General features: G+C 36.3%; 1 protein-coding gene across 2 annotated transcripts in view; it reads right to left on the minus strand.

The window, feature by feature from the left end:
* Khdrbs2 (KH RNA binding domain containing, signal transduction associated 2) overlaps window positions 1–18,874 on the minus strand; it is a 393,692-nt gene that overhangs the window by 244,988 nt on the left and 129,830 nt on the right. For both annotated transcript variants that reach the window (XR_005974643.1, XM_041656192.1), the window contains exon 3: window positions 10,647–10,763. Coding sequence is in view for 1 of the 2 variants with exons in the window: in XM_041656192.1 (XP_041512126.1) it covers window positions 10,647–10,763 (117 nt within the window). In the remaining variant the exon portion in view is untranslated. The remainder of the gene's footprint in view (window positions 1–10,646; window positions 10,764–18,874) is intronic.

An 18,874-nucleotide genomic window follows, 5' to 3' on the forward strand; every position in this document is an offset into this window, starting at 1 on the left:
CTCTTCTATCAGGTTCAGTGTGTTCGGTCTTATTAACTTAGGTAATATTATAATATTCTGGAGTCTTTGATGCAGTTGAAGTCAGATAGTTATAATTATAGTTTCCTTAGTTTTGATAAAAGATACATTAAATATGAAGCTTTCCAGATTAAATAGACTAAATTTTGTAACTAATTCTTGTTTGATATCTATTTTGTTATATGTAGTTTTACTATGCTAAAGTTAAAAATCTCCCTTTTCATTTAGACAGAAAAGGGAAGAAGATGTGGAATTCCCCTCTGTATATTGTGAACATGTTTTATTACAATTGGTTAATAAAGAAGCTACTTTAACCTATGGTATGGCAGAATAAAGGCAGGCAGGAAATCTGAACAGAGATGTATAGAGAGAGTAGGTGAAATCAGGGAAACGTCATGTAGCTGCCAACTTATGTTGGAAAGGATGTAGAGTCAAGGGAACACTCCTCTACTGCTGGTGGGAGTACCAACTCATACAGCCACTTTGGAAATCAGTATGGCCATTTTGGAGAAAATTGGGAATTAATCTACCTTAAGGCTCAGCAACACCACTCTTGGTCATATACTCAAAGGATACTCAATCATACCACTAGGATGTTTCCTCAACAAAGTTTAGAGATGGCATGTGTCTTTTATCTTACTTTAAAAAATGCATACAGTAAAAAAAAAAACAGTTCTACAGTACTCTTAGTCTTCTGCCTGTTGGACTACCCAGATAAGGAATCTAATAATAGACTATAAGGATACAATTGTTGATACAAAAAATCTTCTGAATAAGTTTTATAATACTCATACAAAGAGGAGGCACCAAAAAATGGACAACATTTTAAAACTAAATAAGATCATAAGGTCACAAGAAAATCAAGTGTATTTCTCCCATTGGCTTTCAGGGTACTTTTCTTTGCAACAAGCTGAGAGACCACATTGGACAGCATCATTTACATGGAGGGCTTTGTGAACAGTAGTCCCGCCAATGCATAAAATACTCCTGGGCTGCAAAATTCAAGTACAGTCCACAGTGTTGGCAGAAAATTAAATATGTGTCCACATATTTTCTCCACTGAACTTTTTTGGCCTCTGACTTCCTTCTTTGAATCCAGACAGACAGAGAAGCATTAAAGGCAAGCTTAGTGATGCTGCAAATCCATTCAATCAAGGATCTGGTTATTTCTCTACCATTGCCTGAGCTCTGTGTAGCATAGCTAACTACAGTGAGTAAATGGAGGTCTCTAGTTCTTTATCCAAGGTTACTAACAACCCAAAGACTTTGTTCAATTCTTCATAATGGCCCTACTCAGCTAAGAAGCCTAATTTTCAAGTATTTGTGACAGGTGGAATGAGAACTCTTCAACTTGAGTATGACTTGTGAAGGCAAAGTCACAGTAGCAGAATAGTGAGTCAAATATACATCATTGGCACAAGACAAATACACATCACTGCATGCAGAGGCTGAATCTGTGCTAAGGGCTGCTTCCATTAAGCACAAAATTTTTCTCTTGAGCATTTCCTCTGAGCCTATTATCATCTTAATTGAACACCTAAATGCCCTACATTGACTAGAATAAATTTTTTAAGTTCTCTTCAAAGAACTTGGCTTATTCTGGGCTCAAGTTTCAACTCTCAAAACAAAATTCCGGGCATCCCCCTGAACCTACAAATAACAAGAAACTTTCCACTATAGGATTTACAAAGGGATTGATTACTGGAAACTTGAAAGAGAAGGTCAGGATTGGGAGAGAAGGAGAAAAGACATCACTTATCCAAATAAAAGGTTGAGCTCTTGTGTTCTACAGTCGTGTGGGGGCTGCCCTCCACAGCATTGTATGTTTGATGAGGAGATGAAAGAGAGGAACTTGAAGCTTGTGTTTACCAAAGGCGACAAGGAGAGGGCAGCATCTGTGCACAATAACATACTTCCTTAAAATATCAACCTGTGCCCACTGTATCAATATGTGCAAGCATTCTGCATTTTAAAAAGTTAAAATACGATTAGAAGGTTAACCACCTCAGTATTTTAATTGCTGATTACACAAAGATATTGAGTTATAAAATAAATAATAGAAATATGTAAATTAAAATAGTGATTAATTTAAATCACCTTAAATATACAGTAGCACTAATTAGCTTTTATGTGTTTATGTGTGTCTTCTGTGTATAGATGTATGAAGACACACATAAACACATAAAATATGAGAAGAGGAAATATCAATTAAAAAATGCCTCCTTAAGAATTACACTGTAGGCAGGTATGTAGGAAATTTTCTTAATTAGTAATTGATGGGGGGACCCTGTCCATTTTGAGAGGTGCCATCCCTGGGATTGTGTTCCTGAATACAATAAGAAAGCAGGCTGTACAAGTCATGGGGAACAATCCAGTAAGGAACCCTCCAACTGTCCCTGGTTCACTAGTGAAGCTTGGGTAAAATCAAGGACCCCCAACACTTCCTTGTTCACTAGTGAGGCTTGGGTGGAATCAATAACCCCCAATCCTCCCTGGTTCACTAGGTTCACACTCTTTCATGGCTGCTGGCTCAGCTCCTGTCTCCAGGTTCCTGATCTGTTTGAGTTCCTGTCCTGACTTCTTTCATTGATAAACAGTGATTTGGAATTATTAGCCAAATCAACCCTTCCTTTTTCAAGATGCTTAGGTTCTGGTTTTCATAATAGCAGTAGTAACCCTAATTAGGACAATAATATAGTTTTAAAGTCTACTAATACTATGAATAGCATATAGCATATACTATTTATGCATACTATAAACGTAATATATGTACCTAGTACACGATAAATTTTATATATATATACACCATATATATATATACACCATATATATATATATATATATATATATATATATATATATATATACCATTGAGTTGAATTGACTTAGATTATGTTTGGATAGTCTTCCTTAAATAAAAAAAATGTAAGAAGATATACTTAATGTAAACAATGAACATATGATTTTAAAGGTACTTGAAAGTCTGTATCTTGTATAATTTGATCTTGTTTCTAGCTTTAACGTCTGTAAGGAATGGAAAATGTAATAGGAAAATCAGAATTCTTAACAGACACATTCACACACACACACACACACACGCACACACACACACGCACACACACACACACACACACGCACACACACGCTCCAGACCTTTGAGACTCTACACAAGGCAGCATTGGATTCCATGAGACCTAGACCTTGAAACTGAGGGAAAGATGCCTCCCGTTTTCCCCATTGCTCTGTTGCTCCAGTGGTTACAAGTAAATCACTTCAACTACTCACATTTAAAGGTCACACAGGCCAACTCCACTTTTCTTTAAGTGAAATAGCAAAGAGTGTGGAGCCAATCTCAAAAGTGTTCCCAATGTAAGTTTCAAGATGTTCCAGGGTTCTAATGTAGTTTTTCTGTCTGCTTGGTTGGTTTTGTTTTTATTATAGTACTTTGAGTTAGACAACAAAGCACTTGATTAAAAGAAAAAGTGCCTTCCTTGGTGGTATAAAGAAATGTCCTACTATAGTTCTGCTTTATAAAATGCTAAATTTCTCTTTTCATGTTTATATTTCTAGATAGATTCATAAATAATAGCATACTGCAATAAGATGAAAGCGAGTCTGCAATTTTCCATTTCACTCTGACTGGGATGCAAGAGTAAAGTGCAAACATGGTAGGAGATTTACAGATACACATTAAATTTCAAAAATGTTCTAGAAGCTCTTTGTGGTGTTGTGAGGTCCTCCAAACAGAAATGTTCCTTCTTGGAGTGAGGAGAAAGGATCATAAGGGTCACGAATTAGACAAAAATTCGAAGTCTCAAAAAACTGAAACTTACAAGGTTTCCGAAGTTCCTCCTTAGGGTTATGCCTGCAGTAAATAATTGTTGGGAAAAAGATTCTCTGACTGGCTGAGGTCACGTGAGAGTAATGCAGGCAGCTCCAAGGATGCAGCTGTCTTGATTCACCTTAATGTTAGGATGAACTCTTCAAGTCAGCTGTGCTTTGAGTCCGCTGTGTTCTTGTCAATGACCCCTAAATGTCCCTGGTTCACTAGTGAAGCTTGGTTAGAATCAAGGACCCCCAACACTTCCTTGTTCACTAGTGAGGCTTGGGTGGAATAAATTACTCTCGATCTTCCCTGGTTCACTAGGTGAGGCTTGGGTGGACTCATGACCCCCAATCCTCCCTGGTTCACTAGGTGAGGCTTGAGTGCATCCTTACTTAGATTTATCTTGGGTGCATATTTGCTTTTGTTGTCCCAGAAAAATTAAACAACACAGTCATGGTTAAAATAGTAAAACAGAATTGTTCCAGTTGTTAATAAAACCACAATAGAGGAACTTAGTTCTTTAAAATAAAATCTTTTCAACTCACTAAATAAAAAAGTGCTACCTCATATTTATTTTGTCATTGAAGCTTATAAAAAACTAAGGCTGGATAGATTTATTTTTTTTTTCCTTTTTCATTTTAAGGTCATAGTATACTACAGTGAATGACAAATTGCTCATACATAAAAAGAAAAGACACTAATATGAAAATCATATTTCTCAAATATGATGATATATTTTAGCTTCAACTAAAACCCAATCCCTGTAATTACTTGATCACTGGAGTCTAAATATATCATATTTTGAAATAATATATTGGCTCAACATTGAAAGACATATTTCATTTTGTCCTCATAAAATACGTGTTCATAATTCAGTGCCTCATACTCTATGTACTGCTGCTCAGGTGGGACCTGCCAGGCAGCCATTTTAACTCTTTAGAGTTGAGATACAGATACAGAAGAATACAGTGAAAAGAATGACAAAAAATTGACCCATTTTTAATTTATAATATGTCCTTGCCTTCCATAAACCCAGACAATGTGCAATCTAATAAAGATGCATATTCCACATCCCTTCTGAAAGAAAAGCAAGGAATGTTTTTCTATAGGAGGAAAGTGAAGAAAGAAATATTGCAGATCTCCTGACCATTGTATGTAGCCCCAGCTAACGTGGAAGCTCTTGAGTCTGTAGGGTTACAAATTGTTACATTTATTAAAGGTCTCAAGTAAGTGTCCATGGAACCAACCACAGCACTGTTGACAGTCAACAAGTATGACTTTTCTGCTTCAGGATATGAGAAACTACGAGCCTGTCTAGTGTCAAACAGAACCCAAGATAAGGAGGTGGGGTTTAACCTAGCATTGCCCACCAGCAACCACTTCTCTTTGAAGGTTTTTAGTTGATTTTATTATTGATGAAAATCAATCTAGCCATGAGATCAGAAAGGATTTACTAAAGCAGCCATCACCAAATACAGATGAATTATTGAACAGTAAACACTCATATTATTTGCACATCAAAGAATTAAAGTTTGCCCTGAGTGTTATTATATTTTTTTATGTAAGAAAAACCCCTTTCTTTCAACATATTAGCACATTGTAAGACTATCTTCCAAAATTTAGATTAACCTTCTTAGAAATGTCAAAATGACTTTCATTACAATGTCATTCATTTGCAATGGCCATTTGTAATTTGCATCTAAAGACAACAGGTAGTGATGTGATTTCCCTCTGTATGCTGTGAGTCCCACTGTTTAATAAAGAATTTGCTTTGGGCCTATTGCCTCGCACAATAGAGCAAGGCGAGAATTCCAAGCAGATAGAAGAGGAGAGAGTAGGTAGAGTCAAAGAAAAGCTATGTAGCCACAGCAGGAGACAGATGCTGGACCGAACCATATTGGTTCGCCACAAACACATGCAGTAAACAGGTTAGTAGAAATGGGTTAATTTGATATATAAGAGATAGCTAATAATAAGCGTGAGATAATAGGCCAAATAGTTTTGTAATAATACACTTTCTGTGTGATTATTTTGGGTCTGATAAGCTGGGAAACAAACGTGCAGCCTTTGATAACAAGGTAGGACCACTGAAAAGGTACTTTTCTTGTGCTCCTGTTGCTGAGGTCTCCTTTGGGTGTGTGTAGCCACTGTGGTTGCTAACCTAACCACTTACAACCACTTTCTTTAACATCTCTGGCCATGTTTCACACTGTCTGAAGATGAACTTGAACAACCAATGCCACTTTCGTTCCCCTTCACCAATTGCACATTCTGGCCCACTAAAATTAGGAGGCTTTTAAAAATAAGAGCTGCAGTAAGTTACCCTAGAGTCTCTGCCAGAAACTGCAAGGTAAACCTACAGCTATGTGGTTGCTTAGAACTGCTCTGTCACACACTTTATGAAGAACTTTGAAGAAATTTCTCAACTGCCAGCTCATTTTCTTGAGGTGTTTTGATAAAGAGTTAACTAACATACTGCTTATTTTATTTATTGGATTTCCTTACGAATATAGACATCCTAGTCATTTATAATATACTGTTTTTCCTAGAATGTCAACAGGATTGTTTTTTTCTATAGAGGATACTTAATATATTGAGGGATCTGACCACTGTGAGAAAAAGTCATTACAAGAAAAGGGGCTCATGCTATAAATACCAGTCTGGACAGTCACATTTTCTTTTTTCTGTTTTATTGTTTGTTTTCTTTCTTTGCTTAAAGGTTATTGGTTAAAATTTAATGATATAGAAAGTATCGTTTCTCCATCACCACTAACAACAAAATAAAATGAAAATATCCAACTTGTTGAACCTTCTGACATACTTCTAGAACTATTTGCTAAATTCCACAATTAACTTTATAATGATTCTGGTATAAATCATAAAATCTAACTTTTTTAATGAAAAGGGGCTAAAGGTACTGCACAATCTCTCCAAACAAATTTAAGTCAATTTGTCATTTTATCTTTCTGCTAACCAAACAACCAACTCTTTCTTAATTGTTTTTAAGGAAAATATTAAACAGGTCAGGCTGTATAATTATATTACAAGCTTTGTAAAAGCTGGGGTGGTATTTAATATTTTATCAAATGCAATATTAAATTTATTTTAGAGAACATAGTTGGAATACACTTCTTCCTTGATCAATATCTCATTTTATCATAAAATGACATTCATGTTTAAGTTATACATTGACCATTGTACCAACAGCATATTCAATGCATAAAAACAGTCTGCATGGAAATTTCTTTACAAAGATTAAGTAGATAGTATATTTAAATAATACTCAGTGGAATCACAATATGGGGCAAGCATATGAGGAATAGTGAATAAAAGCTATGTCTATAAGTACACAAGGGCTTTCCTATTATAATTCTGTTATTCTTTTAATTAAAAAAACAATTGTGTGCTTGTTAATTTTTGGTCAACTTGACACAAGCTAAATCATATTGGAAGAGTGAACTTCAGTTGAGGAAATGTTCCCAACAGACTGGTCTATAGGGAAGCATTTTCTTGATCACTGATTGATGTGGGGAGGGCAGGCCAGCTAACTGTAGATGGTATCACTCCTGGACTGGGAGTTCCTATAAGAAAGCAAAGTGGGCAAATCATTGGGGACAAGCTGATTGGCAGCAGTCTGCCATGCCTTCTGCTTCAGTTCTTGCCTCCAGGTACCGGTCTTAAGTTCTATAAGAAAGAAGGCTGAGCAAGGCAGAGGTTCAAGCCAGTATGCAGCACTCTTCCATGGTCTCCACATCAGCTCCTGCCCCAGGTTCCTGTCCAGTTTGCATTCCTGTCCATACTTTCTTTAATGAAGGATTGTGACTTGGAACTCAGTGATATGAATCAAAATAAAATTTTTACTCAAGAAAGTTGCTTTTGGTCATGGAAAGCAATTTAAAACAATGTGAAAAAAACATATTTTTTTTCTCATTAATGACCACTGAATCAAAGCAATAGTGATTTTGATACATTTATAAGGAAGCCAAATTCAGCAAAAATCAAAAGGAAATTGACTAAAGTTTGGCTAATCATTGTTTATCTATGCACTTGTACATACAAACACACCCCTCAACACACACTCACACACACACTCACACATTTGCACAGATGCACACATATATACGATATCTCAGTTGCTACCAAACATCTAAGATTGGCATTTTAGATAGATAAATAACGAATCTCTGAACTTCATAACAAAGGAGACTAGACAGTCACCAACATCACTTCTACTCAGAAGCATGTAGATAATAGAATGCGTGAAGGGAAGAAGAGAGCCTAAAAATCATTCGCAGGCCTTGGAAGTCATCTAATGAGGAGAACACATCCACAGAGACTCGAGAGTGGTATCGTGAGGGACACAGGAGATGCCAAGACAAAGCAGTTTGTAGTAAGTTTTGTCATTGCTATGGGCTAACAATCTGATTACACCCAAATTGAATAAATTTCCTAAACTGTGATTAGCGAACAATGCTACAGTTATGCTCGCTACTGTAGTTATTAGAAAGTTAAAGATGATTGTGCACAGTCTCCCTCAGAGCCATCTTGCTTGGCATTCTCTCTCAGTCCTGTTTCTTGGTTCATTCTCTCTTCCCCAGCAGTCATTTTGATCCCATTGTAAAAATATTGTTTCTTCTCTTTTCCTGTTTTATCTTAGTTCTACAAACTGTCAGAATATTACAGTTCATAATACATTGAATTATATGTTGTCTGCCCTTTCATCAGAACAAAATTATAAGGGAAACATATTTTTAATCAATAGAGGACCATAGGATGTTTAATGAAAACTATTGAAATTAATACATGTATTTAAGTCTATTACATATCTGAATATAAACATACACCTTTATATATTCATTTGAAAATTAGATGAGTTTTACTTACACGTGTTTAAAAAATCAAATAAAGTCAGTCATTTTACAAGAAACCAAAATAGCAACAGAGTCATCAATACTTTCTGAGAATTTATTTTTATTTTAATCAAATATTTACCAAAAAACCCTTCCAATCCATGTCTGTAGTTATGTTTTGTTAGTGTGTCTATTATACCGAATGTGTACTGAGGCCTAGTTGTATGGCGCAACATCATTATTAAGCATTTAATTTTGCTTTATATCATTTTTCATTTAATTTTGTAATGAAAACTGAAAACATTACAAGCAAAGCCAACTACGTTGGGTCACCAAAAAATTAAATTAATTTGAGACAGAATTTTAAGGAATAAGTAAGTTAAACCTAATAGAAAATAAATGGAAGCAAATATGTTTCCTATTGTGTTTTTAGAGAATGGTTCTGGTACCTAACATGCTTACAGGGAAAGGGAATCCAATATAGTACTTTATGAATAAAAATGTTCTAATATATAGAGATGAAAAGTAGGCATTTATGTACTTTAAAGGGCAGAGAGGAATAGCATGGAGGTTCCCCAGTGCGTAAGGCTACTTAGGTCATTTCTAACCTGGGAGAGTTGAGACTTCGGTGAGATATACAGATAAATCAGTCAGCTGAGCTCTAAGTGCAAAAGAGATTTTAAGATACTGCAGTGTTCCAAAAACTTTTCAGGGGATATGATGCTGAATCTAATCTTTAGTTTTAAAACCTATACTGTTTATAAGAATTAGAGACAGTTGGAGAACATAGCAAATTCACATATTATGTCCTATATTAAATAACTAAATATTCAATGTTAGAGAATACTTGAAAATAAATTGAAATGATTCCACTTCAGTTTGTGTGTGCAGAAAATGTAAATTGAATTGTGACAAGGGGCAAGAACTTATTTTATAGCTATCTGCTCTCAAATATTTACACTGTTTCTTCTTAATGCAGTCGGAGTAGCAAGAATGGAGGGGCTGCAACAATTTTTTCATTTCTGTAACTTTACACAATCACAAGCATCGAGAATTGAAGATCAGTAAAATTATTACTTTTGTAATTTGGAGATTTGACTATTGCAGCACTGTAAAAAGTGTCCATTTAGGTGGCTTATTCAATATTTAAGTACTTCCTATAATAATTGTAAAATAATACATGAATGACAAACTATTGACTGGCTTAGTGACATTTTCCATTTTCAAATCATTCATTTTAGATCCCTCCTTAACAGTTTAGAGAGAAAACTCATACATGATTTCCAAGCATTCTCATGGTCATTTCCCTTATGGTCTGGACAAATGATGCAACTGTACACATTCCACTGCTTACCAAAGAAGTTTCTGGGATCCTTGTGAATAGATCTCTACAAACATTGAATTCAAAGACATGATAGCACTTTATAACATGAGAAGTTAAGTTGCTCAGATGTGAAATAAATTATTATAAACTTCAAACCTCATGTTCCTTTGACTTTGAGTCAAGTATTTTGTCATAACATCACTTAAATCTTGTAAGGCCTAAGCAGAATTTTCTTATGATTAATATATCAGTCAAGAGGATCAAAGTGAAACAGAGAATAAAATGAGAGAATAGTTGTGACTGCTGGATAGAAGGGAAAGTGTCCAACTAGGGAGTTACAAAACCCAAGTACTAATCTATAGACATATCCCACAGAGGTTTTAAAGATGTGCAGCTATATGACAGCTACCTACAGAGAGAAGTAGGCAAGGGCAACACAGGAACCATGTACAGAGGAGCAGAAGGCAGGGACAATGATAAAAGACAGAGACATCAGGATGGGTAGCAGTGTAGTTCCAGAAAGAAAAAGACACAGGAAATGGGAAAACACATTTGTGAATTGTGAACAGGGCCTCCAATATTGCGGAGCCTCTTCCATGTGCTAAGAAGCAACCTCAAAACTCAGTACCTTTGCTTTATCGCGCATGGATCCTTTGCCCAAGATAGACATCTTAGCACCTGTTTCTTCCTGTAGCCTCTTCAAGGAGTTTCCTCTTGGTCCAAGCAATTTCCCAACGAAATTGAACTAGAAAACAAAATCAACAGAATGCCTCAATTAAGGGAATGCAAATGTATAATTTGTATAAAGTATAACTAATGATAACTTTATCATTAAGAAGTAATGAGGCATACACTCACACATAATTACACATTTGTACATGTGCAGACAAAAGCACCTGAAACTACTTCAGAAGTCCAATCTGAGAGAAGTTTGAAAAGAATACTACTTCCTAAAAGAGAGCCAAAATCAGCAGTACAATGAAAATACTATTTATTCAGATAACCAGATATATCACATGCATAAAAAGAAAGTGAAAGGATTACACAGTCTACACCAAAGTCTCAAGGCTCTCAATGTCACCTGTTATAACAGGCGATAAAACCCCACAAATCCAAAGACCCTCAAAACTGAAAAAGTTAACACAATTAAACTTATTTTAAAATAAAATATGCCACCACAACAGACCCAGAAAGACAATTATTATATGTACTTGCTCATACGTGGTTAAGTGGTATTTAAACCTAAAGCAAAGAAAACCAGCCTATAAATAACAATACCTGAGAACCTAGACAACAATGAGGACCCTAAGAGAGACATACATGGATCTAATCTACATGGGAAGTAGTAAAAGACAAGATCTCCTGAGTAAATTGGGAGCATGGGGACCAGGGTTGAGGGGAGGGGTGATGTAGGAAGGGGAGCAAAAAAAAATGTATAGCTTAATAAAATTAAAAAAAAATAAAAATAAGATAATATGTGATTATTTTGTTTAACATTGTATATGTCTATATTATTATACAACAAATATCATGATTAGGAAAAAAGGGACTAAATTATTCTTCAATATTTTATTCTATTAATACTTAATACCAGAAAATATATCTGAGCATTTAAAAAAGTTAAAAAGACTATCATACACACATATCCTATACATAATTTATTAATTACTTCTAAATAATGACATAAAGAGAGGGATTGATATCGCTTACTAAAAATGAAGTTTTCATTTTTGCTATAATAAATAAAATTATATCCAAAACCTAGAGTGTAAGATACAATGCAAAGTGTTATATTCATAATGGATAACTATTTTAAAATCATGATCTTACAATAAGAATGGCCACTTTTCCTTTTGTTGCTATTAGAAACTGATCTTAAGATCTTGTGCATGTCAGACATGTGTTCTACCACTGAGCTGTGGGTCTACCTCTTTAGTTTTTATTTTGAAGCAGGTCTCTGAAAGTCCCGCGGCTAGCCTCAAATCCACTCTGCAACTCGGGCAGACTTTGCTTTCCTCCTACCTCAGCTGACCAGTGAGCATTAAGTAGAGTACTTTGCCACCAGGTCTGGGGAGAAGCATTATTAGTTCCGGCATAGGATTGGAAAAGATGCTAAGTAAGAAAAGAGTGAGGAAAGGGAAACGAATAATAATTACTGCATTTCTTTGTGTGTGCTGAAATATTTCAAAACTTGATCATAGAGATAGTCGTAGACCTCTGAACAAAATAAAAATAGATGGATTGTTTAATTTAGATAGATGTATTATATTTAATAACTAGTAAAGCTGCTTAATAAGCATTATCACAAAACATTTTAAAAATATATACATTATACTTAATGTTAGCATTAAATACTTTTTTGTAGACCTGTGATAAAGAGAACTTATTTACTCTGAGCACAATTATTTAATACCACATTGGGATGAAGATTGTTTCCCATACAGGTATTAAACAAAGGGATCAATTTACTTTCTAAAATGATGACACATAGACCATTGACTTATTTCTGTCAGATGTAACAGTGAAAAAGAAAAAAATCTTGAAAAGTCTTTCATCAAATTATGCTAAATAAAATCAATATAAAAAACCAGAAACAAAACAAAGAAGAAACATTTTAGATAAAAAAATACCAAAAAAAAATCAAAAACAAAAACAAAATCTGGTTGAGACTGTAGACCTTAAGCTAAAAGATAAACTTATAGAGACTGTAGGGAGAAATCACACACTACTTTGGCAAACTTAGGCTAGTAAACATATACCAAATGAGACTCATATATATAAAACTATTGATCTCAAATCATGTTTTACATATTGAAATTCAAAGCCATAGATAGGAATAAATAATCTTTACATAGATAACAAACTGACTCTCATCAAGAATCTACTGTGAGCCAGGTGGTGGTGGCACACACCTTTAATCCCAACACACAAGAGGCAGAGGCAGGAAGTTCTCTGTGAGTTAGAGGCAGCCTGATTTACAAGAGCTAGCTCCAGGACAGACTCCAAAACTACAGAGAAAATCAAACAAACAAAAAAACCCACAAAAATATAAATAACTATAATGTCTAAAATTAAAGACTAGAGCCACTTGCCTGCATAAATAGGTAATAATTGATGCAGTGAGCAGGGGGAAGTTTGAACTGGCAGATTCAGAGAAAGACACCAAGGGTCAGCTAGAGGCAGATAATAAGAGAGACCAAGAAACTGAAGCTAAAGAAAGAAAACGAAATCCCCTGGCTGGCTCAGCATCTCCTTCACTCTGTTTAATGCCCCCATCCTCCCACCACATCCTACTCCCTGTCTCTCTAAGGAGAGATTAAACAGTGTGGGTCATAAAGGTAAGCTTAATTTAACTTCCTGTCTTCTTTTTCTGGGCATGAGATTCCTCCTTCTTTCCTTCTCCACCTAGCTGCCTCAGAGAACCTGGGAATCCTGGCGTCAGGGAGCAGAAAGAACTAAAGCAGTCTCCAGTGTGTTTAAGTCAGTCTGCCTTAGACGAGGTCACCCAGCGGCTGCTTTTCGAACTGTGAACAAGTGCACATAAAGAAACTGAGATTTTAAATTAGGATGAACTGTTTTAACAAGCTGCTTTCCAAAGGTCTTAAATCCCAGGCAACACAGAGACACCAAGATCTGTCTGATCTCATACCGTGCTGTTCTAGAGTTGAATAAAATGGCATCAAGCAACATCTTGTGTCTTGGAATTGAGGGGAAGTTAAAATATCAAAGTCAAGTGTGAAATTGGACACATTTAAACTGTGGTAGGTGGTACAGATACTAGTGCCCTGATAGAGGCTCTAGTTTACTATGTAGCTGAGCTCATGAGCAGAATGTAACAATGTTTGTCACCATCCTGGTGAATGACATTATAAATATAGAGACTACAGAAATATGTGTGACTTCACCACCATTTTGGTGAAAGCATCCACATGACATAAGTCAAAATGGTGGTACCCATGAATTTCCCAGTGCTACTGAGCCCACAGTGGCACCTTTATATATTATTTTTTATATTTCTTATCGTATTTTACTTTTTGTATATTACACTAAGGAGATAACACCAGACCACTAAAATGTTTACATTGTTGTGACTTAATTTTGACACATTGCTTTACATAATTTGTTAATTGGTTTCTAGAGGATATTTCAGAATTTTCTCCGCTATACGCTTCCAACACTAGCCCACTCTCGAAGGATGCTGACACGCAGGAGCCTGGAGATGCAGCATGTGTTGGGTCTCAGTGCTGGCTTTTTCTGCCAGTATCTCTAAGACACTGAGGTCTCACTTACTCCATGCTTAGTGGCCACCAATTCTGCCCTACCATGCCTTGGGCAGCCCTTCTTTTGTTTGCACTTTTAAGTTGTTATGACATAAACAGGTTAAGGTAAAAGAATGTTCTGATTTTTTTTTCAGAGTTATGTTAGTGGTTTCTTTATTCTGTGTCCATTGCCTCTCAAGCATTGGTCGTTAGCTTAAGAATGCAAATAATAACATCTTTTTTATAAAAATCCATGCAGCCTAACTAACAGAAAGATGTTTTTAAAAGGGAAAATTCACTCTGAGTGTCACTGTGCTTGTCTCCTATCTAGATTGATAAGTGTAATCGTGACTCAGAGATTATGAATTTGAAGCAAAGGGTCAAATAAAATGTTTAAAGAAAATACTGGAAGTTCAGCCCACTAGGAAGCCAAAATCTTCCCTAACTTGTTCAATCTTTAAAAATTGACTGATTTACTAGGCATATATTTATATATATTCCACACCAGAAATTTTGTGGGATGATGGATCCTGCAACAACAGGTTACAGTTAGCCAGATGAAATAGAGAGCAAATCTATCAATGTAATCCATCATATAAATAAACTGAAAGAAAAAACCATATGATCATTTCATTAGATGCTGAAAAAGCATTTGACAAAATTCAACATCCCTTTATGATAAAAATTCTGAGATTTTTAAGATGGCTAATATGGATACAATTATTGTTTCTCTATATTAAATATCTTTAAATAGTTTGAAGATATTATTCATGTCAACTATTTTGAAGTCACTGAACAATCATTTGGAAAAATTTCTTTATATCAGTATCTTGTGAGCAACATTATAACACTTTAAACTTTATAGAAATTATCAAATTATTACATGGAAAGTATCTCTAATTTCCACATTAATTGATTTCAAAAGCAATAACACATAATTAATGACAAAATAATTTATTATCAGAAATCTAAGGCCATATTAAGGGAAAAAATAGGTATTTTTTAACAAATTAATCCAAAAAGCAATTCACAGTTAAGTGATAAAAATGTTTGGCATTCATGCTTATAAATTAGCCAGTTTATTCTCTGAGTATCCAAGAATGTCCTATTTGAGACTTCTAATTTTCCAGTTTCTCTCAAGGCTAATGAGGAAGTATGAGCTGTTCATCAGTATTCATTTGAAATAACCCTGCTAAAAGGTCACACTTGCATATGAATTCCAGTAGTGATCTCGCCCTTCTCAGAAAAGGGAGATCATTCACTTCCTTCACTTCAGGCACAGGGTCTGCTTCTGCCGGCCCGGCCTGAGAAGACTTTGGTGAGCAGCACTCTTTGTAAAGCGTTGCAAGACTGCGATCTCTGCCGGACTTGTCAGTCTCCTTTGATAGGAAGCAGCTGTGCAGCTGCCATGATTCCTGGTCCTTCCAAACTCTAGTCCTCATTCTTCCTAAACCTTGAACTCTTTATGTTTATTCCCAGTACTGGCTTGAAGGCGGAACACTTACAGTGGGAAGAAAGTCATAGATCTTCTCTTCTCTGCTTTGGGAACACAGCACCAAGTCAAGCTTTAGCACTTTAACTTTTGTTTCTTCGCATTAAAACAAAGCAGTGGGAATGAGGGCGTAGGCACAGAGAAGGAGTAAGAACTGGTATTTCTGAATCAGTGGAGCTGAAATGACAATACTCAAGTATTCACCACAGCAGCACCAGAGAGTGTTGGCAAGGAAGGAGAGAGATTAATTTGAATAGAGTAGAAGAGTTTAATTGCATTTAAATGGAGTGTATGTTGTATTGATTTTAAAAAGAAACTTTGTGTAGAGCACTGTGGCACAGGTGTGTGGTCCAGCTTCTAGGAGGACCTCAAGCTGAAGACAAGCCTGGGCTCATGAGGGACACCACAATAGAAAAATAAATACTTGAGCTTCAATAACAGTCACAAAAAGACAAAGCACAAAATGGAAAAGAAGGGTATAGAATTATTTAGGATTAGCCATTAAAATGAAGAACACTATATTGTCATAAAATTAATTTATATATAAATTAATATATATTAAATATATATATATACATATATACATAAAATAAGACTTAGAATATGAAACAATTATTTATCCTCCCTAAATTACTTAGGAAATGTAGAATAAAAATGTAACTCTAATTTTTAAAACTTACCAAACACTTACAACTTCACTAAATGGAAAGGAGCCTTACATATAAAGTGCTACATAATTATTCAAATGTGGTAAATACTGTTAAAAGATTAAGACCTGGGAGGATCCAAACAAAGGATAGAAGAAAAGAAAACTATGAGGTCCACTCTTCCATTTTCTTATTGAGTGAGGAAGTGGGGGAGATATAAAAAAGTTATGAATGGGAAATTTTGAATAATATGCTGTAGAATTTGCCATCCTAAAATTTTTAGAGCCCAATACAAAATGTTTAGTGTTCCTTGATGAGCAGTAACAAGCATGCAAACAGAAAACTGTCCAATGGAGGACCCAGGAAGAGCGATGTAAAGGTGTTGGCAATTAGGCATGACCTACTATAGGCTGGGGGTGACCTGGTAAGTATGGGCCTCAACAAATTATATTTTCTTGTTCACCAATATAAAACATAATAACATATATTTGGAGCAGACATAAAAAATAATTTAGTATTAGCAAAATAATTATATATAGAACCAAATTGTTGATGACATTTTGAAATATGTTCAAAGATGGTGACACTGAAAATAGAAATCCAGAAGTCCTAGAAGTCATGCACACTGAGAAATGGAAGATGATGATAAATGTTTAATAACAGATGCCCAGTTCCTAGGTAGAGAAACAACTTAAATTACATCACACAAGCAGAAAAAAGTAAAAAAAGGAGCCTGGGAGAGAGCTCAGAGAAACACTAAGATTTAGAGAAAAAAAAAAGGCCAAGAGATTTTTGGTTTTGCTGCTTGTTTTTTCTCCTGGAGGAATAATATAGAACCAAGAAAACAAGAGGGAGCATCTTCGACACCTTGCTTAAGTTATCACCAAGAGTCAGGGACTGCACAGTCAGCCTTGTGAGCTGCTGAAGTCTGTCCCCAGGAGGTTCTGGGGACAGAATGATTCCTGCTGAGGTGTGACTGCTTCAAAGTCACAACAGGGGTTGGAGACAAAGGTGTCAGAAGATGCTCTGGGACCACATGCTGTTCCAAAAGCACCTCTGAGCTGTTTCTCCTGTGTTGCAACATCAAGACATCAAAGGCTTCTCCTGGGTAGTCTTTGCTCACACATTTTCAGTGGTGTATGTTCAGAACAGAAGACAAAGGCAGAAGCAGCATAGAAAAGAGGAGGAGCAGACTGAGCACAGGACTAGTTCCATGGGCGGGGTGCCTGTCTCTGATTGCTTAACAGCTTAAGAAATGTGTTGACCACTGAAGGGCACCAGATCCCTGTCCCTGGGCACCCAAGCAGGCTATCTTGCCCTTGACACTTGGTTGACGCACTGTGTCTGGCTTCTAAGAGCAGTGATGACAGCCACTGCCTGACAGCTAAATGTCCTATCATGCTCAGCTGATGCAGATCTTGTCTGCCTACAGGGATCTGTCTGCAGCAAAGGACTGAGGTCCAGTGACCCTGGCTACTCCTCGTACTTAGATGCTGACTGGCCCAGGGGGTGCTGGAGCTGATTCCCTGACTACCTATTACAGTTTGGATAGAGGCCGGTACCCTGAGTCATCTTGGAAACGTTCAGTGAATCATGTAAGAGGTCAGTTACCCGACAATAGAAAATTCAGTTGCTTAGTTCCAGGGCTTCCAGGCAGGAGTGTGAGTAGATAGGAGTGTGAGGAGTAGTTGAAAGGCTGAAATAACCCTGCAAGAGAACCTGTAAGTCCTGATCACTGGAGTTCCAGAATATTTTCTTCAGCACCAAATGCCTTAGGACCCAGGCTGACATCAAACAGTGTCATGCATAAAGTCTATCTACTGGCTACTGTAGAACAGTAAAGGAAAGATGAGCTGCTGGAGACCTGCCTTTGAAGTTCTCTTTGCCTACCCATCAGACAGTAGTAAGTTCTGCTCAAATAGAAATTTTCTTAAGGTTGTTATTGTTATATTTAGGGTGACCCAGAGGAGAATGCAAAAGAGTGTTGTAAAACACCATCTTCTTGACACGGCATTGCAATGGCACTCATGAACTCAGAGTACTGTAGTTACACACATAAGACATCAACAAGATCAGAACAGTTGTATGTATGCAGGAACATGTATGAGTGTGTAGGCATACGTGTGGAGGGCAGAGGTTGACCTCAGGTTTCTTCTTCAGCTATTCTTGACTATTCTAGAGTTCATCAAATTGGCGAGGTTAACTCCTCCTGCCTGCCTCCCAAGTAGAATGATTACGGAAGCACACAGTCACACCTGCTGTTGATAGGATACTGGAAGTCAACTCAGGTCCTCATGCTCGCACAGGGAACAATGTGCTGAGTGTCCTTACACAGTGCCGGAGTTGCTTATGAGCATCAGTGAAACTAAACGGTCAAGAAACCTGCACCAGAGACTTCTCACTGTTGCTACAGTTTTTAAATTAACACTTGCACCTGTGCCTGTGATGCACGCTTTCC

Source organism: Microtus oregoni, unplaced genomic scaffold, assembly GCF_018167655.1.
Source record: "Microtus oregoni isolate MIOR12 unplaced genomic scaffold, Mior012 000007F_ref0000211, whole genome shotgun sequence".
NCBI classification, from domain to species: domain Eukaryota; kingdom Metazoa; phylum Chordata; class Mammalia; order Rodentia; family Cricetidae; genus Microtus; species Microtus oregoni.